The sequence below is a fragment of the Pristis pectinata genome, chromosome 9 (assembly GCF_009764475.1).
Source record: "Pristis pectinata isolate sPriPec2 chromosome 9, sPriPec2.1.pri, whole genome shotgun sequence".
NCBI lineage: Eukaryota > Metazoa > Chordata > Chondrichthyes > Rhinopristiformes > Pristidae > Pristis > Pristis pectinata.
Window position 1 is genome coordinate 2,177,937 of NC_067413.1, and position 26,006 is coordinate 2,203,942.

At 46.4% G+C, this 26,006-nt stretch overlaps 1 protein-coding gene across 1 annotated transcript in view; it reads left to right on the forward strand.

The window, feature by feature from the left end:
• Nucleotides 1-683: 683 nt before the first annotated feature.
• The window catches only part of riok3 (RIO kinase 3 (yeast)), a 39,654-nt gene continuing 14,331 nt past the window's right edge, over nucleotides 684-26,006 (forward strand). Inside the window, exons 1-11 of the mRNA XM_052023775.1 lie at nucleotides 684-892; nucleotides 7,653-7,774; nucleotides 10,385-10,527; nucleotides 15,310-15,417; nucleotides 17,142-17,251; nucleotides 17,530-17,673; nucleotides 19,895-20,022; nucleotides 21,328-21,510; nucleotides 23,220-23,379; nucleotides 23,611-23,691; nucleotides 25,450-25,539. Coding sequence (XP_051879735.1) covers nucleotides 848-892; nucleotides 7,653-7,774; nucleotides 10,385-10,527; nucleotides 15,310-15,417; nucleotides 17,142-17,251; nucleotides 17,530-17,673; nucleotides 19,895-20,022; nucleotides 21,328-21,510; nucleotides 23,220-23,379; nucleotides 23,611-23,691; nucleotides 25,450-25,539 — 1,314 coding nt within the window. The 5' untranslated portion in view covers nucleotides 684-847. The remainder of the gene's footprint in view (nucleotides 893-7,652; nucleotides 7,775-10,384; nucleotides 10,528-15,309; nucleotides 15,418-17,141; nucleotides 17,252-17,529; nucleotides 17,674-19,894; nucleotides 20,023-21,327; nucleotides 21,511-23,219; nucleotides 23,380-23,610; nucleotides 23,692-25,449; nucleotides 25,540-26,006) is intronic.

Below are 26,006 nucleotides of genomic sequence, written 5' to 3' on the forward strand. Positions count from 1 at the left end.
TGTCCTTTCAAGGGCTTTTGCAATTCACAAAGCTATTGACAAACTCAATCTGCAGGGAGCCTTTTAACGAACGCAATATTTTAACGAACGCAATATTTTAACGAATGCAGAACTGATGCTAAAGGGCAACAGCGGGAAGTGATAGGTCAGGTTTTATTGTTACATGGAACAGTACAGCTTCGGCCCACAATGCTTGAGACCAGGATGCCAAATTAAACTAATAATATCTGCCTGATGTGGCCTATATCATTCCATGCCCTGCATGTTTGGCGAGACAAGTTTTCATGTCAAACAGAAAATGTTGGAAACGGACGGCAGGCCAGCAAGCAGGAAAAAGAAACAGTCAACGTTTCAGATCTGCGACCCTTCATCGTGTCAATAATTTTTAATCGCAACTGGGACAAGTTAGACATTTCAACTTCTTTATTGAGCAACAAACAATCTGCTGGAGGAGCTCAGCGGGTCGAGCTGGGGATATTTCATTCCATATCGGGGGGGGGGAGGAATTATCGACGGTTCGGGTCGAAACCCTGCATCAGGACTGCGAGTGGAGAGGCGAGGCCGGAATAAAGACCCGCTGCGGGAGTTTCCACCGATGGCGGGTCCACCGACATGGCGGCCGTTTGCCCCGCCCCCTGACGTCACGGGAAAGCTCTCTATGCAGAGAGAAGCGGCGCCTGAACTTTGACCCGGGCGTGTGTACCGGCGGCCTCTGCGTGGCTGCCCGTCGCCAGTTCAGTGGCCGGCGGCTCCCGGTCAGTCCCGGTCCCCCCGGTCCAGGCCCGAAGCCTCGGCCTTGCCCTGCCCAACTCGCGGGAAGGACTGAGCTTCAGCCCGGCTGCCGAGGATGGAGCCCGGCCTGGCGGCGGCCGCGCAGCCCTGGAGGGAGAAGGTACCGTCCTGAGGGAGCGCCGCGCCGTGGGCGGGGCGGCGGTGAGGGAGCGCCGCGCCGTGGGAGGAGGGAGCGCCGCGCCGTGGGCGGGGCGGCGGTGAGGGAGCGCCGCGCCGTGGGAGGAGGGAGCGCCGCGCCGTGGGCGGGGCGGCGGTGAGGGAGCGCCGCGCCGTGGGAGGAGGGAGCGCCGCGCCGTGGGCGGGGCGGCGGTGAGGGAGCGCCGCGCCGTGGGAGGAGGGAGCGCCGCGCCGTGGGCGGGGCGGCGGTGAGGGAGCGCCGCGCCGTGGGAGGAGGGAGCGCCGCGCCGTGGGCGGGGCGGCGGTGAGGGAGCGCCGCGCTGGGTACTCCTAGATTATCCCACAAGAGGTAACAGCCGCTCTACACCCACCCTGCCGAGTCCTCTGAGGGTCGTGAATGGCTCAGTGGAATCCCCCCTCACTCTTCAGCCGACCCAAGCCCAGCATGTTGAACCTTTCGGAAGGAAAGAACCTGCCCATTCCAGGTATCAATCCAGGAATGCGATGGAGATACCAGGGACTGCAGATGCTGGAAATCTGGAGCAACACACTTTCCAGTCCTGATGAAGGGTCTCGACTTGAAACGTTGACTGTCCATTTCCCTCTATAGATGCCTCCTGACCCTCTTGAGTTCCTCCAGCTCCTTTGTGTGTTGCTCCTGAGTTCAGATATCGCCACGGCAGGTGTACAATTTAAATTGTATTAATAACCTGGGATTCACAAAAATGCCAGTCATTCATAACAATTTCCACAGTGTAATCTCAGGGAGGAAATCTGCTGTCTTTGATCCAGAAGATTAAGGCGCATGGGATCCGCGGCGACGATAGATCGTAATCAAAAATGACGGGGTAGCAGTGGAAGGTGGTTGTTCTGTCTGGAGGTCTGTGACCAGGGTGTTGCACGGGGGTCAGTGCTGGAACCTCTGTGTGTATCTGATTTGGAAGAAAATATAGGTGGACTCAGTAGTAAGTTTGGAGAAGACATAAAAATTGGTGAGTTGTGGATAGTGAGAAAGATTGTCAAAGGATTCGGCAGGGTATAGTGGACAGAGAAATGGCAGATGGAGTTTTGTCTGGACAAGTGGGAGCTGTTGCACTTTGGAAGGTCTTCAAGAGGCCATGCCTCAAGAAGGCAGCATCCATCACAAAGTACCCTCACCATCTGGGACATGCTCTCTTCATGTTACTACCATCGGGGAGGAGGTACAGGAGCCTGAAGACCCACACTCAATGATTCAGAAACAGCTTCTTCCCCTCCGCCATCAGATTTTTGTGTGGTCCATGACCCCATGAACACTACCTCGGTGGATAGAGACCAGGTGCAGGCAGATGGGATTATTTTGGATTGGCATCATGGTCAGCACAGACAAAGGTGGGCTGAAGGGCCTGTTCCTGGGCTGTACTGTTCTATGTTCTCTGGGCCTGTGTGGCGTGTACATGACTCCAATGCCCTGTGAAATAGCCATGCCAGTCAGTTCAAGGCTGATTAGGCATGTGCAAGAATTGCTGGCCTTGCCAGCACCCAGATCCCCAAAACTGAATGAACGTTTTTAAATGGATTTCCAATGCTGTTCCACAAGGAGTTGTTTTTCTATTTTTTTGTTACAGGTTTGGTCAAATACTGGAGTAGTACTGTAGCTTAGAGAAACAAGAGACTGCAGTTGCTGGAGAAACAAACACCCCGCTGGAGGAACTCAGTGGGTCGAGAAGCATCTGTGAGGGGGGGAAGGAACTGTCGGGTCAAACCTCTGTGTCAGTCCCCTCCACACGCTCTCCTGATGCGGGGTCTCGACTCAATGTTGACAATACCATTCCCCCCATGCGTACTCCTCGTTCTGCTGAGTTCCTCCACCGGATTGTTAAGTACTGTCACTTGACTGTTCAGCATTGTCCTAGGGGAATGAGGTGAACAAATAATGAAGGAAGGTTATTAAATTTCCATATTGTTGTTCCAAGATGTCTTAAGTTGCCCCACAGCCAGTGAATTACCCTTTGAAGGGATGTCAGTGTTGTAGGAAATATGACAGCCAGTTTGATTGAAAATTCCCCAAATTGTTGTGGTAAATGATGAGCTAAAGTTATTTCTTTATAGATTGAGCAATATTTCTGACTGGAATATTGAGGGATTTCCCCCGCTCTTACTCTGTACCAAGGGATCATTCACATCTGTCCAAGCTACAAGCAGGTGTATGATCAACCGATTTGTCAGCCTGATGGGGCAAGTGGCCGCCCCCAGTGCTGCGTTACTCTGCTGGTGTTGCTCAAGGTCCAATGTTGGATGTTCAATCTCATGATTGTAAGTGACTCAGTAGGAGATTACACTAGAGAAACAAAGGACTGCAGATGCTGGAATCTAGGTGGGGAAAAAAACACGATGCTGGAGGAACTCAGCAGGCCAGACAGCATCTGTGGAGAAAAGCAGACAGTCAACGTTTCGGGTCAGGACCCTTCTTCAATGTGATTGTTGTTAAGGAATGGGTGGGTGGCTAGTTATTTGGTGCACATCAAGTATGACTTTATCTGGTAATTAAAATGTGAAAGTATGGATGTTGTTGTTGTGTCAGGTTGTTGGCAGAATGTTGCAAGGCAGAAATGTTTGGTTTCTGGTGAAGCCGTATTTTGCTGCTGGGACTTGCACTGATGACTTTGTGACACTGGGGTTTGCCACCTGATGCTGCTCTTGAGGCTTGTCTAATAAAGACCAATAAAATCTTCAGCTTCTTAATTTCCAACGGTCACGATTGCTGTGCAGAAACAGTTGCCAAGGAATCTGGCACGCCTGCAGTTTGTGACCAACCCGAATGATGTGGAGTTGCATCAAAAGCATGCACCACATTGCCAACACAACCCTCCATAAACCGGAGAGTTCACTTAATACTCTGCTTGACTAACATCAAGCCTCATTCGCTGACTACCCACTCAGTTTGCCGTATCCCTCTTCTCTGCACATTCATACCTATCCAAGAGCCTCTTAAAAACACTTCCATCGTGTCTGCCTCCACCACCACCATCCTCGGCAGGCTTGATCTAGTATTTTTAACCTAGTCTTTAAGTTCCTCCATAGTCCGAAGCTATCCAGTCTCTGTTGGTTTGTCCGGCTGTACAACATCTCCGAACTCTGCATCTCTCCTACTCGAGCTCCTTGTATATCTTCCACTTTGTGTTTCTTCGATGTGACTGTGCCCTTTAAGACCGTAAGGCACAGGAGCAGAATTAAGGCCATTCGGCCCATCGAGTTTTCCACCATTCGATCATGGCTGATTTATTTTTCCCTCTCAACCCCATCTTCCTGCCTTCTCCCCGTAACCTTTGACACCCTTACTAATCAAGAACCTATCAATCTCTGCTTTAAATACACCCAATGACTTGGCCTCCACAGCCCTCTGTGGCAATGAATTCCACAGATTCACCACCCTCTGGCTGAAGAAATTCCTCCTCATCTCAGTTCTAAAGGGACGTCCTTCTATTTTGAGGCTGTGCCCTCTGGTCCGAGACTCTCCCACTGATGGAAGCATCCTCTCCACATCCACCCTATCCAGGCCTTTCAATATTCGGTAGGCTTCAACGAGATCCTCCCCTCATCCTTCTAAACTTCGGTGAGTACAGGCCCAGAGCCATCAAACACTCCTCATACATTAACCCTTTCATTCCCGGGATCATTCTTGTAAACCTCCTCTGGACCCTCTCCAATGCCAGCACATCCTTCCTTGGATATGGGGCCTATATTTTGTTGTCTGTGCCCGAAGATTTTTGTGAGCTACGGTTAAATTTCTGCTTAAGGCCAGGTTTATGCAGCTTTCACTTCGTTGCCTCTTTTTCAGTTATTTCTTTGCAGTTCTTTGGTGAAAGGCTTTGGGATTTTTTTTATATAGAGTCATACAGTCATGGAGACAGATGTACAGCACAGAAACAGGCCCTTCAGCCCAACTTGTCCATGTAACCAAGTTGCCAACCTGAGCTAGTCCCATTTACCTATATATGGCCCACATCCCTCTAAACCTTTCCTGTCCATGTCTCTGTCCAAATGTCTTTTAAACTTTGTAATTGTACCTGCCTCTACCACCTCCTCTGGCAGCTTGTTCCATATACCCCTCACCCTCTGTGTGGAAAAAGTTGCCCCTCAGGTCCCCTTTAAATTCCTCCCCTCTCATCTTAAACCTGTGCCCACTAGATTTGAGTTCCACTACCCTGTGGAAAATACTGTGACCATTTACCCTACCTATGCCCCTTATAATTTTATAAAGCTCTGTAAGGTTTCCCCTCAGCCTCCTACACTCCAGAGTTAAAAAGCCCAGCCTATCCAGTCTCTCCTTGTAACCTGTGCCTCCCAGACTCAGTAATGCTCTTGTGAATCTTTTCTACACCCTTTTCAGCTTAATGACATCCAAATCATTTATATACATCGAACCTTAATGCTTAACCTTAATGTCTGTATGTTTCTCATTGAAAGTAGATCAACTTGACAATGTGGATGTGGTGGGCTTTGTGACTCTAATAGTTCCCAAACTCCCTGAATGAAACCCCCTGCTAACTCATACTTGATAAACTCCGCGCCACTGTGTAACTGCCTGGTGAAATCATGGGGCACTTGTTTTGAGGAGCTGGGGCAGTCCCAGGGCTCGCTGGGGACTGTTTGCAGTCTTGTGACCTGTGACCAGAACAGATGGCTCACTGCGTACTTTTACTTAGCTTTACTTTCTTTGTGAACTTTCTATCTAAATTACCTCAATATTATCAAAGCCTTGTCCACACCTTCTCTTCTACAAATCCCCTTCCCCTGATTGCGACCCAGTGAGTTTGAGGATGTTCTCACTTTACAGCAGCGGGCTTACCCTTTATTCCCTCTGGTTCTGGGGGACAAGCACTATGTAAAATCAAGCTATTGGTGGGTGATGCAAATGTGCCAGCTGTTCACCCTGGTATGGGTCACTTTCAGATGCATTGATGTTGGTTTTTGACGTTGGTTTTTAATGTCTCGGTAGACATTGAATCAATGGTAAATAAAACAAGGCAGTTATTTGGTTGAATTATCCAGTTATTTGGACTTTTGCCCCAGGACCTTGCAGTGCTCGCTGGTCTGGTACATTATCCTTGTTGTAATTTTGATAAAGGGGTGGTGTGGGAGGTGTTGCTCTATACAAATGTACTGCTTGTTATGCAAGGAGGAGAGTAATTAGTCCATCAGGTCCTTGCTGGCTTCCTGCAACAAACAAGATGCTGGAGGAACTCAGTGGGCCAGGCAGCATCTGTAGAGGGAGATGGGCAGCCAGTGTTTCGGGTCGAGACCCTTCATTAGTCCAGATGAAGAGTCTCGACCCGAAACATCAACTCTCAATTTCCCTCCACAGATGCTGCCTGACCCGCTGAGTTCCTCCAGCAATTTTTTGTTGCTCCAGGTTCCTGCTCTTATTTCCCTCTATCCCTGTGACGTATTCTCTCTCGCACATGCTAGGAACTCCACTCCCACCTCCCCCCCCCCCCCCACCCCCACCCCGGGCTCCTTGATTCTTCTACCACCGAAAGGTAATGTACAGTGGCCAATTGAAGTAGGATCTGGGGGGGGGGGGGGAATGGGAGCACCCAAGGGAAATCCGAGCAGTCACGGGGAGAACGTACAAACTTCACTCAAGCAGCACCCAAGGTCAGTATCGAACCTGGGTCCCTGGAGTATGAGGCAGTGGCACTAACTGCTGAACTACTGTGCTACCTTGTCCTAGTCTAATGCTTGCATCTGCAGAAGTCTGTCCCTTTTAGCGAACTTGCCTGCGACAAGCCCACTGAAAGCAGAGGCACAAACATTTCTAAATGGGGAGTAGGTGAACAACAGGCAGTGGGGCTCTAAGTGCATCGATAGGTTTACATGGAATTATTGGGGAACTACAACAACTGGCTCATCTAGTCTGTGCTCGTGTCTAAAGCAGGTTCTTCTGTCACACCCTGGTCCTGTTCTTTACCACTCTCCCCTCAGCCCTGAGGTGTTTGCCAGAGTTTCTTGGTTCAGTGAAGAGCCACACTAACGCAGGGAACACAATACAGCCAGTCTTGCCTCAACTGAAGTCATCTCCTGAGTTGAGGCAAGGCTGGCTGTATTGTGTTGCCTGTGTTAATGTGGCTCTTTAAGGAATAACCTGCTTTGTGTACCAAGGTACAAGTATGGGAAATTATTATTGTCATGTGTACCGAGGTACAGTCTTGCATACTGTCCATACGGATCAATTTATCACATCAGTGCATTGAGGTAGTACAAGGGAAAACAATAACAGAATGCAGAATAAAGTGTTACAGTTACAGAGAAAGTGCAGTGCAGGCAGACAATAAGGTGCAAGGTCATAACGAGGTAGATTGTGAAGTCAGGAGTCCATCTTATCGTACTAGGGAACTGTTCAATAGTATAACAGTGGGATAGAAGCTGTCCTTGAGCCTGGTGGTACGTGCTTTCAGGCTTTTGTATCTTCTGCTTGACGGGAGGAGGAGAAGAGAGAATATCCAGGGTGGGTGGGGTCTTTGATTGTGCTGGCTGCTTTACCGAGGCAGCGAGAAGTTGAAATCGGTTGGGTTAAAACTGGAATGGTTGGAGCCTTGAGCAGTCTCTGCCTCACAAAGGTGGTGATCACGCAAGTGCACTGGGTTTTCCCTTGTCCAACTCAGAACGAGGAGGAGCTCGCACTAATCCTGTTGTCTCACTTCTGTTTGAAATTTGGTCTCCAGGGTAACGGTTTCCATACTTTTGTTCTCTCTCCGCAGTGTCCGTGGGGAGCACCTCCTTCCACAATAACACCCTGCTCCCTTTCCGATGTAATGAGTGAGGAGCTTGCTAAAGAATTGCAACAACAGGAACAGAATGCAGCATTCCCTCACGTCATCGGGTGAGTGACGGGACATTCCAAGCATCGCTCAAGGAAAGGACGGATAATTTAATGTTTAATTCAAGGAGAGCAGCTACTTTAAGCTTGAACATGTGGCAGGGAGCGGGAGGTGGTGACCGGTCTGTGGTTAACAGCTACACATTGTCAGAGAATCCTGATGCCAAAATCAACAACCTGAAGGCTGTTGTCATTCTCCCTGATACTTTAACCCTGTGTAGTTGAGAGATTAATCTTGACATTTCTGCGAGAACAAGAGAATCAGGAAGGTGTTGGCCATTCTTCCCTTCACACCTGCTGTGTCATTCGTCAAGATCATCCACCTTGGCACCAACTCCCTGCACCACTCACACGTTCCTTGGTTCCCTTTGAGTTCAGAACTCCATCAATCTCTGTTTGAATGAACTCTGAACTCAGTGACTGAACCTCCACTGTCTTCCAGGGGAGAGAATTCCAAGGATTCACTCCCCTCTGGATGAAGAAATCTTTCCTCCTTGCCGACCCCTCATTCTGCATCAGTGACCCCTGATTCTGGGTTCCTAAGCCAGGGCAATCATTCCCCTTTCATCCATCCGGTGAAGCCTTGTAAGAACATGTTAGTTTTAGTGAGATCTCTCATCCTCAGCCTAGTCTACACAATCTCTCCTCATCTGGCAAACTGCCATTCTAGTCTATTAAATCTTCATTGCGCTCCCTCAATGACAAGTCTGTCCTTTGGTAAAGAAACCAAAACTGTACACGTTACTCCAGCTGTGGTCTTTCCAAGGCCCTATATATAATAGCAGTAAGATAACTTTATCTTGTAATCAAATTCTCTTATGATAAAGGCCATTGTACTATTTGCCTTTGTAACATTCAGTGACTTGTGTGTCAGGGCATACCCTTTTCCACATTAACACCTCCCATATGTCACCTGTTAATTTTAATCTGTTTTTCTGTTCTGTGCACTGAAGTGGATGGTCTTTCATCTTTCTACATTCTATTCCATCTGCTATATTTACACCTCCCCTGTTTGTCTGTACTCCCCCCGAAGAAGCCTCTCTACATCCTCCTCCCTGTTCACAAACCCACCTAGTTTAGTGTTGTCGACAAACAAGGAAAGATGACATTTGGTCCCTTCACCCAAATCCTTGGTACAGATCATGAACGGCTGGTCCAAGCCCCGTGGTCACAACCTGAGAAAGATCCGTTTTTTCCCATTTTAACTATTGTCTGTTATTACCATAACCTCTGGAAGACCTCCTCGCCCCTCCACCTCTTCCGAATCTTGCTTGAAACCCATGTAGTCAATCAGCTAATCTCATTTTTGACTCTCAACACTGAAGTACTTGGGATGCTATCGTTCATTAGAGGTGCAACAAGTGCAGCACTGAGTGTAAGAGTCAGGGAGTCAGGTCACAGCTGTATAAAGCTTTGGTTGGGCTGCATTTGGAATAGAGAGTTTAAAGAGTGATACAGCACAGAAGCAGGCCCTTCGGCTCAACTGGTCCCTGCTGACCAAGATGTCCCATCCTATAATCCTATTTGCCTGCACTTGGCTTATATCCCTCTAAACCTTTCCTACCCATGTACGTGTGCAAGTGTCTTTTAAATGTTGTTATTGTATCTGCCTCAACCACTTCCTCTGACAGATCGTTCCACATATGTACCACCCTTTATGTAAAACAAAAAAAAAGTTGCTTTAAGTTCCTATTAAATCTGTCCCCTCTCACCTTAAACCTATGCCCTCTAGTTCTTGATCCTCCAACTCTGGGGGAGAAAGAATACATTCACCCTGTCTATGCCCCTCATGAATTTATACGCCTCTGTAAGATCACCTCTCAGTCTCCTACGCTCCAAGGAAAAAAGTTTTAGCCTGTCCACCCTCTCCATATAACTCAGTCCCTCCAGTCCTGGCAACATCCTTGTAAATCTTTTCTACACTCTTTCCAGTTTAACAACATCTTTCCTATAGCAGGGCGACCAAAACGGAACACAATACTCCAAGTGCGGCCTCACCAGCGTCCTGTACGACTGCACTGTGACCTCCCAACTTTTATACTGATGAAGACCAGCGTGCCAAAGGCTGCCTTCACCACCCTGTCTACCTATGACTCCGCTTTTGGGGAACCATGTACTACAAGGTCCCTCTGTCTGCAACACTTCCCAGGGCCCTGCTGTTCACTGAAAGTCCTACATGGATTTGACTTTCCAAAGTGCACACCTCGCACTTATCCGAATTAAACTCTGAGGGGGGACCTGATAGAAGTTTATAAAGTTATGAAGGGCATAGAGTATTTTCCCCAGGGTGGAAATCTCAAATACTAGAGGACGTACATTTTAGGTGAGAGGGGGAAAACTTTATGTACAGAGTGGTGGGTGCCTGGAACGGGCTGCCAGGGGTAGTCGTGAAGCAGATATGGTAGTGGCATTTAAGAGGCTTTTAGACACATGAATGTGCAGGGAGTGGAGGGATGTGGATCATGTGCAGGCAGAAGAGATTTAATTTGGCACAGACGTGGTGGGTCGCATGGCCTGTTCCTGTGCTGTACTGTTCTTTGTTCTGAGTAAATGTATGTAACAAGTTGTCAACTTCAGTCAGAGGAAGGTCAATTGATCTTGTTGTGTGTGCAGCATTGATGCGGCAGCTCTCATTGGGGAGGGCACCGAGACCTCCAGCGACCTCCTGTTGGCCCAGATGCTGCAGATGGAATTTGACCGGGAGTATGACGCACAGCTTCGCCGAGAAGAAAATAAACTGAATGGCGACAGCAAAGGTAAAAGTCCCAGCACGTGTTCTGTAGTCGCCATGTGCACCCTGTGTACGGTCCTGTTATAGCAGCTGAAGACTTAAAGTGAATGATGCAGAACTTGGAGCACAGAAGCAGCTCATCAGCCTCGGCTGGTCTATCCAGTGTTCTGCTCCGTAGTAGCCACTTCCCGTAAATACAACTGCCTTGTGTGTTCCTTATGACTTTCATGTTCTCACTGGGCACTGGAGTCCACCTTAGAGTCATGGAGTTGTGCAGCACAGAATCTCTCTGACCCACCACATCCAGGATCTTGAATTCCATAGCAGATTTATCTTGCCTTTGGGCTGCCTGGGTCCCAAACTCTGGAGTTCCCTTCCCAATCTTCACTACCTGTCTCTTATCTTTGACCACTACTAAAACCTACGTTTTTGACCAGGGTTTCGTTAATTGTTAGTTGATTTATTATTGTCACATGTCAAGAGTTGTTTGCATGCCATCCAGGCAGATCATTCCATACGTTGGAGTGGATCAGTACATCGAAGCAGTACAAAGGGAAAAGCAATAACAGAGTGCAGAATATGGTGTTACAGTTCCAGACAAAGTGCGAGAGCCAGGACGAGAGAGATTGAGAGATTTGCCCTAATACTAGAGATCCTATAGTAAGGGGTACGGATAGCAGATTCTGCGATAGCGACAATGAGTCTCAGATGGTGTGTTGCCTCCCTGGTGCCAGGGTACGGGATATCACGGACCGGGTCCAGAATATTCTGAGGGGAGAGGGTGAGCAGCCAGAAGTCTTGGTACATGTAGGTACCAATGACAGGTAGAAAAAGAGAAGAGGTCCTGAAGGAGGAATACAAGGCATTGGGGAGAAGGTTGAGAAGTAGGACCTCAAGGGTAGTAATCTCAGGATTACTACCTGTGCCACGTGTCAATGATAGGAAGAATAGAAAGCTCTGGCAGATAAATGCGTGGCTGAGTGACTGGTGCAGGGGGCAGGGCTTCAGATTTTTGGATAATTGGGACCTTTTTTGGGGGAGGCATGACCTATTCGCTAAGGATGGGTTGCACCTAAACTCCAGAGGTTCCAATATCTTGGCGGGAATGTTTGATTTAGTTGTAGGGGAGGGTTTAAACTGATCTGGCAGGGGGATGGAAACCAGGATGTTAGGTTACAAGATGCTAAGGTAAAGGAGGGAGTTTATAGAAACAAGTCCAATGAGGCTGGCAAGAAGGACAGGCAAGTGAGAAGTCAGGATAATTTGCTGAATAGTAGAAGTACAACAAGTCAGGATGTTAGGATACAGAATGTTAGGGGATGAGGTATATAGGAACAGGTCTAAGGTAGTATGTAGTGAAGATGGTAAGAAGGATAGACAGGTGGAAAGCCAGGATAACCTGCTGAACAATAGAAGTACAACAAAATTAATAGCAGATACCAGACTAAACGTACTATATTTAAATGCACGTAGCATTAGGAATAAAGTAGATGACCTAGTGGCACAACTACAGGTTAATAAATACGACATTGTGGCAATCACCGAGTCATGGCTTTATGACGGATGTGATTGGGAACTGAATGTCCAGGGGTACACAGTGTATAGGAAGGATAGGCGGGTAGGCAGAGGGGGAGGTGTGGCAATGATGGTTAGTAGTGATATAAAATCGATAGAAAGGAAGGACATTGGGTCAGAGGAGGTGGAATCCTTGTGGGTGGAGCTAAGGAATAGCAAGGGTAAAAGGACAATGGTAGCAGTCATATATAGGCCCCCTAATAGCAGTCAGCAAGTGGATGATAAGTTGCAGTTTGAGATAGAAAAAGCATGCCAGAGTGACAATGTGAAGATAATTATGGGGGATTTTAACATGAAGGTGGACTGGGAAATCCAGAATGGCGGTAGTGCTCAGGAGAGGGAGTTTGTGGAATGTCTAAGGGACGTTTTTCTAGAGCAACTTGTTGAAGAGCCCACCAGGGGATCGGCTGTTTTGGATTGGGTGCTGTGTAATGAACCGGAGGTGATTAGGGAACTAAAGGTAAAGGAACCACTGGGAACCAGTGATCACAATATGATTGAGTTCAGTTTCAAGTTTGAGAGGGAGAAGCTGATAACTGGTGTATCGATATTTCAGTGGAACAAAGGAAATTACAATGGTATGAGAGAGGAGTTGGCCCTAATTGATTGGAAGAGTACGCTGGCTGGAGGGACGGCAGAGGAGAAATGGAAGGAATTTCTACAGGAAATAAGGAAATTGCAGGATAGATATATTCCAAGAAAAAAGAAGGTTTTGAATGGAAAAAAGGCAACAAATGTGGATAACGAGAGAGGTGAAGGCTAAAATAAAAGCAAAAGGGGCGGCGTACAAAGAAGCAAAAATTAGTGGGAAAACAGAAGACTGGGAAGCTTTTAAAAACCTGCAGAGAGAAACTAAGAAGGTCATTAGGAAAGAAAAGATGAATTATGAAAGGAAGTTGGCGGATAACATTCGAAAGGATACTAAGAGTTTTTTTTAAATACATAAGGTGTAAAAGAGAGACATGGGTTGATATAGGACCAATTGATAATGGTGCAGGAGCTATTATAATGGACGATAGAGAGATGGCAGAGGAATTGAATGAATATTTTGCATCGGTCTTCACCGTGGAGGACATCAGAAATGTGCCGGTTAGTCAGGAGTCTCACGAAATGGTACTGAGTTCAGTTAAGATTACTAGGGAGAAGGTGCTAGGAAAACTAAATGGACTAAAGACTGATAAGTCTCCCGGACCGGATGAGGTGCATCCCCGGGTTCTGAAGGAGGTGGCTTTAGAGATAGCGGAGGCATTGGCGATTATTTTCCAGAAATCGATAGATTCCGGCGTGGTTCCAGAGGACTGGAGGGTCGCAAATGTAGTTCCGTTGTATAAGAAAGGTGGGAGGCAGCATAAAGGAAATTACAGACCTATTAGTCTGACGTCAGTGGTGGGAAAGTTATTGGAATCTATCCTCAAAGACGGGGTTACCGAATACCTAGAGGCGCAGGGCAGGATAGGTTTTGTGAAGGGAAGATCCTGTCTGACCAACCTATTGGAGTTTTTTGAAGAAATCACAGGTAAGGTGAATAAGGGAGAGGCGGTAGATGTTGTGTATTTAGACTTTCAAAAGGCCTTTGATAAGGTGCCTCACAAGAGACTGATTAATAAGATGAGAGGTCATGGAATTACGGGTAGGATAACAGAATGGGTGGAGCATTGGCTGGTTGACAGGAAGCAAAGAGTGGAAATAAGAGGATCTCGTTCTGGTTGGTTACCGGTTACTAGTGGTGTGCCGCAGGGGTTGGTGTTGGGACCGCTGCTTTTTACCTTGTACATTAATGATTTGGATGATGGAATAAATGGTTTTGTGGCTAAGTTTGCGGATGACACCAAGATAGGGGGAGGAGTAGGGAGTATTGAAGAGAAAGGAAGGTTGCAGAGGGACCTAGACGGTTTAGGAGAATGGGCAAGGAAATGGCAGATGAGATTCAATGTAGGGAAATGTGCAGTTGTACACTTTGGAAGCAGAAATAAGCGGGCAGATTATTATCTAGGAGGAGAGAAAATCCAAAGCACGGAAGTACAAAGGGACTTGGGGGTACTCGTGCAGGATACCTTAAAGGTTAACCACCAGGTCGGATCGGTGGTAAAGAAAGCGAATGCTATGTTGGCATTCATTTCGAGAGGTATAGTGTATAAAAGTAAGGAGGTGTTAATGAGGCTCTATGGGGCACTAGTGAGGCATCATTTGGAATATTGTGCGCTGTTTTGGGCCCCACATCTTAGGAAGGATGTGTTGACGTTGGAGAGGGTTCAGAGGAGATTTACGAGGATGATTCCAGGAATGAAAGGGCTTACGTATGAGGAGCGTTTGTCGGCTCTTGGACTGTACTCACTGGAGTACAGAAGAATGAGAAGGGACCTCATAGCGACATTTAAAATATTGATAGGAAAGGACAGAGTAAATGTGGCTAGGCTGTTTCCCTTGGTGGGTGAGTCCAGGACCAGAGGGCACAATCTTAGAATTAGAGGGTACAGTTTCAAAACAGAGATGAGGAAAAATTTCTTTAGCCAGAGGGTGGTGAATTTGTGGAACTCCTTGCCACATACAGCAGTGGAAGCCAGATCAGTGGGGGCGTTCAAGGAGGAGATAGATAGATATCTAAATAGTCAGGATATCAAGGGATATGGGGATAAGGCTGGTAATTGGGATTAGAATAGTTTTTTTTTCTTCTTCCCCCATTCCCCATTTCTCATTTCTATTTCCCTTTCCTTGGAGCAGACTCGATGGGCCGAATGGCCTGCTTCTGCTCCCTTGTCTTGTAATATATCCTGTGTAGTTCAGTATCAGTCTTTGGACATTAATACTGAGCTTTGGAATATTATACGAAGAGTGTTGTGTAAATGAAAGATGGAGACAGGAGACTGCAGACGCTGGAACCTGGAGTAACACACAAATTACTGGAGGAACTCGGCCAGTTAGGCAGCATCCGTGGAGGGAAATAGATGGTCGACATTTCAGGTTGGACCCTTCATGTGGACTGAAAGGAAGAGGGGAGATAGCCAGTATAAAAAGCTAGAGGGAAGCGGTGGAGCAAGAGCTGTCCACTGAGAACAAAAAGCAGAAGATAAATGTCGGATTAATTCTCCAGTAAATTACAATGAGTGGAGGTTAGACTTGCCATACAACAGCCACTTAAAGAAGTTTATTCTGAAGTGCATGAACTCTTTGTTTCAGTCTGGATTTAAGTTCAATTATTTAGCTTATTTTGTCTTTCTGCTTTTCCATTCAGTTTCCATTTCGTTTGAGAATTACCGAATGGTGCATCCATTTGAAGATAGTGAAAGCTCGGAAGATGAAGTTGATTGGCAAGACACAAGGCATGATCCTTATAAACTCGGTAATGTCCAGCTCTGCACCCGACAGAGTTACAAAACTGTTGTGGCTTTTTGTGCTCTTTAGCTGGGGATGATTTGATATGAATATCTCAGGTAGCTTTCATAAGTTGGTAAAAGCCCATGGCATCCCAACGAGAATGGCAAATTGGATCCTCAAGTGACTCAGTGGCAGGAAGCAAAGGGAATTGCTTAAAGAGTCTTTATGCAATAGGATGGTTGTTACCTTTGGGGTTCCGGAGGGCAACCAGAGGCGTAGAGGAACCTTACAGTGCATGTCCACAGAAATTTAGAAGGATGGGTGGAGGCAGTAATTGAGAAAGCAAACAGGGTTCTTCATTGGCTAAGGGATTGAATACAAGAGCAGGAAGGTTATACAAGAACTGTATCCAACATGAGCTAGGCGTAGCTTGCACTTGTGTGCAGTTGTGGTCACTGTATATCAGGAGGGATATGATTGCACTGGAGAGGGTGCAGGGGAGATATTACAAGTATTGGAAAACTGTGGTTGTGAGGGAAGATTGGTAGGTTGTGATCCAGAATATAGTTCGAGTTCAGCTGTTGCTCTCAAAAAGGAACTGGATAACCCGTTGGAAAATGATGGCAATTCAGAGCGAATGGGAGAGTGGGATAAGTTGGATTGTTCTACCAGACGGCATGTGCATGGTGGGCTGAACAGCTCTGCAGTCTGGTTCTAGCTAAACGTCATTGCTCAAGAATCGTACCTTGTACGGAGTACGTGAATAGTCATCCTCGATCAGTGAAATCGAGCTGGATCTGCTAACGTACTGCCTCGCTACACCGGGAGCACAGAGTGAAGCACTGCCAATTGCTATTCCTTGGCAAAATATTTCAATTAACAATAACCAGCTTGTGGTTTGCCAGCTTGTGTACAGGATGGATATGTTACTGTTTTGACACAAGATCCATGCTAAGCTACAGAATAAGTTTTGTGTTGTCTTTTAATGTGTCCTGAGAGGGACCTTGGAGTTCAGGTACGTGGTTTCCTGAAAGTGGAGTCACAGGTAGACAGGGTGGTGAAGGCGTTTGGCACGCTGGCCTTCATCAGTCAGAGCACTGAGTGTAAAAGTTGGGATGTTACGTTACAGTTGTACAAGACACTGGTGAGGCTGCACATGGAGTATTGTGTTCAGTTTTGTTCACCCTGCTATAGGAAAGATGTCATTAAACTGGAAAGAGTTCAGGGAAGATTTACAAGGATGTTGTCAGGACTTGAGGGACTGAGCTACAGAGAGAGGTTGGACAGGCTGGGACTTTATTCCTTGGAGCATAGGAGACTGAGAGGTAAGATTATGAGGGGCGTAGATGGAATGAATGCACACAGTCTTGTTCCCAAGGTCGGGGAATCAAGAACTAGAGGGCATAGGTTCAAGGTGAGAGGGGAGAGATTTAATAGGAACTTGAGGGGCAACCTTTTTTACACAGGATGGTATGTACATGGAATGAACTGCCAGAGGAAGTGGTTGAGGCAGCTACAGGTACAATAACAACTTTAAGATAAAATATTTGGACAGCTACTTAGATTGGAAAGGTTTAGAAGGTTATGGGCCAAACACGGACAAATGGGACTAGCTTGGGGGAGGGGTGCATCTCGGTTGGCATGGACCAGTTGGGCCGAAGCGTCTGTTTCCACGTTGTATGACTCTGAAAGTTTTATGTAGAGCAACTATAAAACAGAGCTCCTCAAACACTTTTCCTACATTGGTAGATAAACCTTCAACAAATCCGAAGCGAGGATTTGCAGGAAAGGGGAAAGAGATTACCACCAAGCACGATGAGGTGACGTGTGGCAGGAGGAATACGGCTCGAATGGAAAACGTAAGCATGTGCCTTCTGTCAGTAATGTTTTACATCTGATGAATGTAATGTTTGGGTGGGGTAGGATGGGTGTTGGTTGGTGTAATCGTTGACTTGCATACTTCTCATGCTACGTGTGAAAACATAAACAGATATTGCCATTAACCGTGACGTGTGTCCTGTAGGGTGCTTTTGAGGAAGGAAGTTTCCATTTGCTAAACTATAGAGCAAAGACTGTTCGATACTGTACTGACCTCGAGAGTGCTACTTAATGATCCAAAACATGTTCTCCCTTTCAGTTTGCTCCAGAGTTCCAAGTTGGCGATGGAATTGGGATGGATTTGAAACTCTCTAACCGTGTTTTTAATGCACTAAAGCAGCATTCGTACTCAGAACAGCGTCGCAGTGCCAAGATCCATGAAAAGAAAGAACACTCCACTTCTGTATGTTTCGCTGTTATCGATTCAGTATGACAGGTGTTTGTTGCAGACTCTTGCAGTGTAAAAGGCCATTCAGCCCATTGTTTGCACTGGCCCCTTCTAAGAACAAAAAACAACAAGGTGCTGCCTGCTGAGTTCCTCCAGCATGTTGTTTTTTCATCTAGATTCCAGCATCTGCAGTCCTTTGTTTCCCTCCCAAGAACAGCTCCATTAGTCCCACTCCCCTGTAGCCTTGCAGTTTTCCGCAAGGGTTCCCTCTGTTCCCTTTAACAGTGCCTGAGGAATCTGCTTCCGCTGCCGTTTCAGGCAACACGTTCCTGATTGCAACAAGTCCTTTACGAAAATCTCCACCATCATTGTGACTCTTAGCTCTGTGTCCTCTGGCTGTTGGCCTTCCTGCCAGTAGGAATAGGTTCTTGATTTTGAACACACTTATCTGCTTTCCCCATAACCTTCACTGCTCTCTAAAAATAGCACTCTTCACCTTTCCTGTCTCCTCACACCCCTGGTGCTACAACATTTGTAGAATGAATGAAGGTTTGTTATTATTGTTGTCACATGTACAGTGCAAAACTTTGTTTTGCATGCCATCCATTACAGGTCATTTTAAAAAAATCACTACGCAAAAGATACATTTCACTGTGTGTTTCGATGTACATGTGACTAATAAAGATCTTATCGAGGTAGTACAAGGGAAAACAATAACAGAATGTAGAATAAAGTGTTACAGTTACAGAGAAAGTGCAGTGCAGGCAGACAATAAGGTGCAAGGCCATAATGAGGTAGATTGTGAGGTCAAGAGTCCATCTTATCGTACTAGGCGACTTATAACAGTGGGGTAGAAGCTGTCCTTGAGCCTGGTGGTACGTGCTTTCAGGCTTTTGTATCTTCTGCCCGATGGGAGGAGGGAGAAAAGAGAATGTCCGGGGTGGGTGGGGTCTTTGATTATGTTGGCTGCTTTACCGAGGCAGCGAGGAATGTAGACAGAGTCCACAGAGGGGAGGCTGGTTTCTGTGCTGTGCTGAGTTCACCACTGCCTTCTGAAGGGCAACTAGGGACAGGCAATGAAATGCTGGCTCAGCCTGCAAAGCCCACTTCCCTTGAGTATATAAAAAGAATGGGTAATGCACCTAATACCTTTCACTGGAGGAAGATGCTGAATTAAAACATAACTTTTACACAGGTATTGCCTGTCTCTTCTGGAGTGGGACTGTAGTGAGCTGAAGTCATCGTTACAGGCACCTTCAGTGATACTGAGTGGCAATGGTTTACAGCCAACCTGTGGCCCTGTAGAGAGCTGCAGCTGGTTGAGTGCTTGCAGTAACAGATCCTGGACTTTGGTGCCAGCCGACTACTGTGTGGAAGTCAGGAATTAGGGGGCACAGGTTTAAGGTGAAAGGGGAAAGATTTAAAGGGGACCTGAGGGGCAACTTTTTCCGCACAGAGGGTGGTGGGTATACGGAATGAGCTGCCAGAGGAGGTGGTAGAGGTGTGTACAATTGCAATGTTTAAAAGACATTTGGGCAGGTTCATGGCTAGGAAAGGTTTTGAAGGATATGAGCCAAATGTGGGTAAATGGGACTAGCTCAGGTAGTCAATTCCATCGGTATGGATGAGCTGGGCAGAAGGGCCTGTTTCTGTGCTGTGTAGCTCTATGACTTAGTGACATTTGGAAAACCCTTCTGATAGCACAAGTTGCCACAAGATCAGCAGGGTAGTCAGTGGGTGGTGTCAGGCTGCTGCTTGTGGCTTCTGTGCCATGGGAGTTGTGTGGCCACAAAGATTTGGTGACTGTGGTGTAGCTGTGATCACTACAATTTGACCCGTTAAAGTATTCAGGTCATGAAAATCAAACAAACTGCAGATGCTGGAAATCTAAATTAGAAAATGCTGGAAACACTCAGCAGGTCAGGCAGCATCTGTGGGAAGAGAAGCAGTCAATGTCTCATGTCGAAGACCTTCACCAGAACTGAGTGATGTTCTGACGAAGGGTCTCTAACCTGAAACTTTAATCCTATTCTCTTCCCAGTGATGCAGCCTGACCTGCTGAATGTTTCAGCATTTTCTGTTTTTATATTAAAGTATTTCGTTCCCCAGCCTCCTGAGCACTGGGGAAAGCTAACTGATAATAAAGGTAATTGTTTTGATCAACTTCAATTGCAATGTGCAGGCTTCTTTTGAAATCATGCTTTTTCCTTCACGTCATGTTTTACTACCAATTCAGGATCAAGCTGTAGATTCGAAGACCCGCCTGCTGCTGTACAAGATGGTGAATTCTGGGGTACTGGAAAACATCAATGGCTGCATCAGCACAGGCAAAGAGTCTGTGGTTTTCCATGCTAATGGGGGAAGGTACGTACTTGTCCGAAAATCGAACTCCAAGGTTTATACATGTCAGGAAAGTCTGAATAATATGCACCTCTTTGTTGGACGAGATGGTTGCAGGTTCGCCTGAAGGAAGGTGTAAAAGGGTTGGGTAGGATGAATGTAGGCAGAGTGACTCCACTTGTGGGGGAGACCAGAGCCAAGAATTCTCTAAGGAATGAATCTACTGAGCAATTGAGGGGAATTTTCTTTGGCAAAAGACAAACGGCTGGAGGAACCCGTTGGATCAGGCAGCATCCGTCGACGTTTCAGGTCGAGAGCCTTCACTTTCTTTATGCAGAGAGTGGCAAGAATGTGGAACTTGCTCGTATGAGGAATGGTGGAGGTGAATAGGAGGGATGCAGCAGGTCAGGCAGCATCTGTTGGTGGGGGGGGGGGGGGGGGGAAGGAACTGTCAATGCTTCAGCCTGAGACCTGCATCAGGACTGACAGTGCAGAGGGGAGATGACCGATGTAGAGAGGGGGAGTGGTGAGACGGGCCGGTAGGCGAGAGGTGAAGGATGATGGGCAGGAGGAGGGGTGGGGATGAGTGACACAGGCAAGTGGGTGGTGGGTGGAAGCAGACAATGAAAGAAAAAGAAAATGCAGAGCCATTTGGGGGCAGGAGAGAGGCTGCATCTGCATCCTCTTGTCTGAGGAAGCCGGATAAACACACGGGGCGAATGAACTAAACAGTAGTCTGACGGAGTGAGGTGCAGCAAATGCGAAGCAATGCAATGATTTCAGATGGAGCAGGGACTTTCAGAAGGGGATTACTGGAAGGAGAAAGGATGAGTGAGAGAATGGGGCGGTGTAGTGTGAGGGGAGGCTCCTGGAGTGGTCATATTGGGCCAAATGGTCTGCTTCTATGCTGTGCAGTCTGTGAAGTAGAAGGAGCCAGGTGTTTTTATCTTCGGCTTCATGTTCATTGGACAGGAAGTTGTTCCTTCTGCAAGTCTTTAATGGGTGAATGTTGGTTGTTACGTAACCCGGTAACACTTAAACAGAATGCCTGCAGCAATGTTCCTCCTGTAACAAAACATTTCCTGACAGCTGATGCAGAATTTTATCCCTCAGTGAGGCTTCTTCTTAACTGCATCCTCCTGTTCACCTCCTCCATTCCTATGGGTCAACCTCCACATTCTTGCTGCTCTCTGTATAAAGAAAATTCCCTTTGATTTCTCATTAGATTCATTACTTTATCCCTCAAATTTTTGCTCCTTTTGTTTTATTTAAAGCTGAAATCAATATTTTCCCAAATTAATTACTGTTTGTTTCTTTCTCCCTTCCCAGCTTGGGGGACCAAATGGTTCCCGCAGAGTGTGCCATCAAAGTTTTCAAGACAACTCTTAATGAGTTCAAAAACCGGGACAAGTACATCAAAGATGATTACAGGTTCAAAGACCGCTTCAGCAAGCTGAATCCTCGCAAAATCATCCGCATGTGGGCAGAAAAGGAAATGCACAACTTGACCAGGTTAGAACCAGTCTTGTCCTACAGTTGTGTCACTGTGGTCCTCACGTAAAGCATTTTTAAATTCTCTCCTGTTAATTGCAGACCAAATTGCAATCACATTGGCAGGCAGAGAGACTTAATTGCCACAGTGTGTGATGTATTAGTAGTGGCTCCCACCAGTAACGTTTGGGAACGGCTGATGTGGACTTAGCTGGTTGATGTAGTTGTCTCCATTGTTCCCATAGCAAAAAAATGGGATTAATGTAAGTGTGTGATTGGTCAGTATGGACTTGGTGGGCCAAAGGGCCTGTTCCTCTGCTGCATGCCTCTGACTCTAAAACATTGTAAATGATTTGGTTCAGTCTGAAACTCAAGTCTTAGATCTTAACTAAGCCAACCAGGTATAAGATATGAGTTGGCTCTGGTAAAATGTCAAACTATGTTAAAAGGTAAACAAGCAATGGTTAATGTTTGGAGAGTTAATAAATAGTTTGCAATAAATATCATCCCTTTCAGGCACAAAACCCCAACGTGAAACATGTCCACTTGTGATTAATGAGAGAAGTTTAAGGTAACATTAGATGGAAAGAAATGCTGCTGAAAAGATCAGGAAGGTTTCAGAACTCTGCAGAGGAGAACTGAGATGTTGACAGGGAAAGCAGGACGTGCACAAAACACACAACCTGACTGTAAAAGCTTCCACAGATAGTTAAAAAAGGGAAAAGAATAGTCAAGCTTAATGTGGGGCCCTGGCAGAGTGAGAACAAAAGATAAACACAGAAGACATCTGAGGCACGTGGGGAACAGGTCTAATTGAATGAGGAGCTGAAGAAATCAGCATCATTATTGGAAAAAATAATGGTACTGAAAGTAAATAAATCCCTAGGACCTGATGACCTGCATCCCAAGGTGGCTGTGGAGATGGTGGAGGTGTTGGTTCAACCAGAGGGTAGTGGATTTGGAATTCCCTCCCCAAGGGGCTGTGGAAGCTCAGTTAGGTATTGCCAGCAGAGGTTGTGGGGGCAGATACGTTAGGGACATTTAAGAGACTCTTAGATAGGCACATGAATGATAGAGAAATGGAGGACTCTGTGGGAGGGAAGGGTTAGATCGATCGTGGAGCAGGATAAAATGTCAGCACAACGTCGTGAGCCAAAGGCCCTGTACTGTGCTGTAGTGTTCTATGTTGTTCTATATATGTTGGTAAATTGGTTTATTATCGTCACAGGTACTGAGGTACAGTGAAAAGCTTTGTTTTGCATGTCATCCATATAGATCATTTCATTACACAGTGCATTGAGGTAGTACAGGGGAAAACTAACAGAATGCAGAATAAAGTGTTAGTGTTACAGCTACAGAGAAAGTGCAGGCAGACAATAAGGTGCAAGGTCATAATGAGGTAGATTGTGAGGTCAAGAGTCCATTCTATCATACTGGGGGATTGTTCAATAATCTGATAACAGTGGGATAGAAGCTGTCCTTGAGCCTGGTGGTACGTGCTTTTAGGCTTTTGTATCTTCTGCCCGATGGGAAGACGCAAAAGCGTGAAAGCGCGTACCACCGGTATATCTGAGACGGAGATCGATTGTGGTTATTCAGCAATCGCTGGGGTGGAAGGTCAGCCTTTTTATGGAATGGCAGAAATGGGGCTGAATGAACCATTTCTGCTTCTCTTATCTTCATATAAATGCAAGTTGTTGTGCGACTCGATGTCCCATTTTATTCTGCAGAATGCACAAAGTTGGAATTCCCTGTCCAGAGGTGGTTCTTCTCAAGAAGCACGTTCTGGTGATGTCGTTCATTGGCCAGGATCACGTGGCAGCTCCCAAATTAAAGGATGTTCAACTTAACAATGAAGACATGAAACGAGCCTACCACCAGGTCTTGCATGTAAGCAACTGTTATCTCAGTACAAGCTCTTTGCTTCATATCTCAAGGATATGAAAACGCTTTTTTTTAATATTTCTGGGCATGCCTCAAATATAATCCGAAAGAATTAACAATACGTCCACAGTCTTGAAGGTTTCAAGAGGATTTCTGTGTTCAACTTAGTCTGGAAGTGCCTGTGAGTTGCCAAAGAGTTCTCAGTGCTGTGGTTTGATGGTCTGCCTTGTTTTACAGATGATGCAACAGCTGTACACTGAATGCAACCTCGTTCATGCTGACCTGAGCGCCTACAACATGTTGTGGCACATGGGGAAGGTAAGGATGTGTGTCGTGGAAACAGGCCCTTCGGCTTGCCAGTTCTGTGCTGACCATCAACCACCTGTGTGTGTGTGTGTGTGGTGCAGAAAAGATTGAGATTTTTCCGGTAGTCGAGTGGTTAAAAACTGGTTTACTGTGGAACTGAGTTAAATAAATTAAATGCTGTAAATTCCAACCAAATTGGACAGTATTTCTGGGGAAGAAAGTTAATGTGTTGCAAATTGTCTGCAGTTCTACAGACTTTGCAAGCTGATGACTTATTAGATCTCGAAGTTATTAGCTAAAACAGGTTTTAAGCAGGTACGGAGGGAGGGAGGAAGAGTCTGTAGAAGGGTGGAAATGAGGAGAAAATGGATGACGGTGATAGACAATAGGGATGGTCAAGGGACAAATAAAGGAACACGTGATGGCTCCACAGCAGGCACGAGTGGGAACAGCAGAATCCATGTATGAAATTGAGTCTGGATGACTGTGTTGGGTCCGGTTGGAGGATGAGGTGCTGCTCCTGGAGTTTGCGTTGAGTTTCATCGGAAGACTCTGGGATCCAAGGACGTGGGTCAGTGGTAGTGCGAGAACTAAAGTAACAGGGGAGCAGCAGATCAGGATCACCTGTGTGGGAGATTTTCTGCAACGCAGCCCCAACCTGTGATCAGTCCCCAGTGTAAGGGAGACGACTTTTTTTGGTAATTGGTTTATTATTGTCACATGTATCGATTACCGAGGCAATGGGAAATGTAGACAGAGTCTGTGAAGGGGAGGCTGGTTTCCGTGATGTGCCACACTGTGTCTACAACTCTCTGCAGTTTCTTGCGGTTCTGGGCAGAGCAGTTGTCGTACCAAGCCGTGATACATCCAGATAGATGCTTTCTATGGTGCACTGATTCTAAAATTGGTGAGGGTCAAAGAGGTCATGCCAAATTCCTTTAGCCTGATGAGCTGAGGTGCTGATGAGCTTTCTTGGCTATAGCATACTTTTTTGGACCAGGAGGGTCTCAACCAAGCAGTGAGTATTGTTGAAGTGGGGTGATGATTATAAGGTTATTATCAGTGAGTATGGTGATTCAGTGACTGGGTTGGTATCCAGAAATGAGAGTTTGAATTCCACTGTGGCAGGTGGGAAATTTAAATTCAATAATTAAATAAATTTAGAATGAAAAGAATTAATGTTAACTGCAAAACTACCAGATTATCATAAGCACCCATCCTGTTGCATCTCCTTTGGGGAGTGAAACCTACCATCCATACCTGGTCTGGCCTATGTGTGTGAATTATACCCACTGCCAGTGTGGTCGGCTCGTGACTGCCCTCTGGAGTAGACCAGGAAACCACTAACCGGGCAAAAAGTAGACTGTTGGAGGAACTCAGCAGGGTCTCAGCCTGAAATGTAGACTATCCTTCTCCACAGATGCTGCTTGACCTGCTGAGTTCCTCTAGCAGATTGGCTTTGCTCCAGATTCCAGCATCTGCAACCTCTGTCTCCACTGACGTCAGGTGGGGCAGCACAGGACAGGCAGTTAATGCTGACCTTACTAGTGATGTTCAATCCAGTGATCAAAGATTTCCTGGAGACATGAGACTTCAGGTGCTGGGATCTAGAGCAACAAACAAACCTGAAACATCGACCGTTTCTTTCCTCCCACAGATGCTGCATGACCCGCTGAATTTCTCCAGCACTATTGTTTGTTGCATCAAAGATTTCACCTTGTGCTTTCGTGAGGATGACCTGATCTAGCCAGCCTGTGTTTTGTTTTGCAGATCTGGTTGATTGACGTCAGTCAGTCTGTGGAACCCACTCATCCCCATGGACTCGAGTTTCTCTTCAGGGACTGTAAAAATGTATCTCAGGTAACTCAGAAAATTGCCTTTTGCTGTTCCTCATCCATGATAGACGAGTAACTTGGTTCAATCGTGACGTATCAGTGCAGCTGGACGTAGCACAGAAGCAGGCCATTCAGCCTAACATCTCCTCGTTCCTGTTCATGTAGCCCTATCAGCAGATCCTGTAATTCCTTTGTCCCTTCGGTGTTTAGCCGAGTTAGTAAATGCCTCTTTGCTTTATTCTCTTTAGGGGGGAGTCACTTCTACATTTTCTCCAGGCAATGGATGAAGTCTCTTTAGAGTTTCTATTTGGATTTATCGTCATCACAACCTTGGGTTCTGGGCCGTCCTCGGAGGGAACACCTTCCTTCCTCTTCTCCGTATACTGTTGTTATGGATCTTTGCAGATGTTTTATCTGTGCACTCCTCCCACAAGTGCGACATTTGCTGCAAGTTAATCCAGTTAAACCTGTTGACCCTACTAACATTTCCTC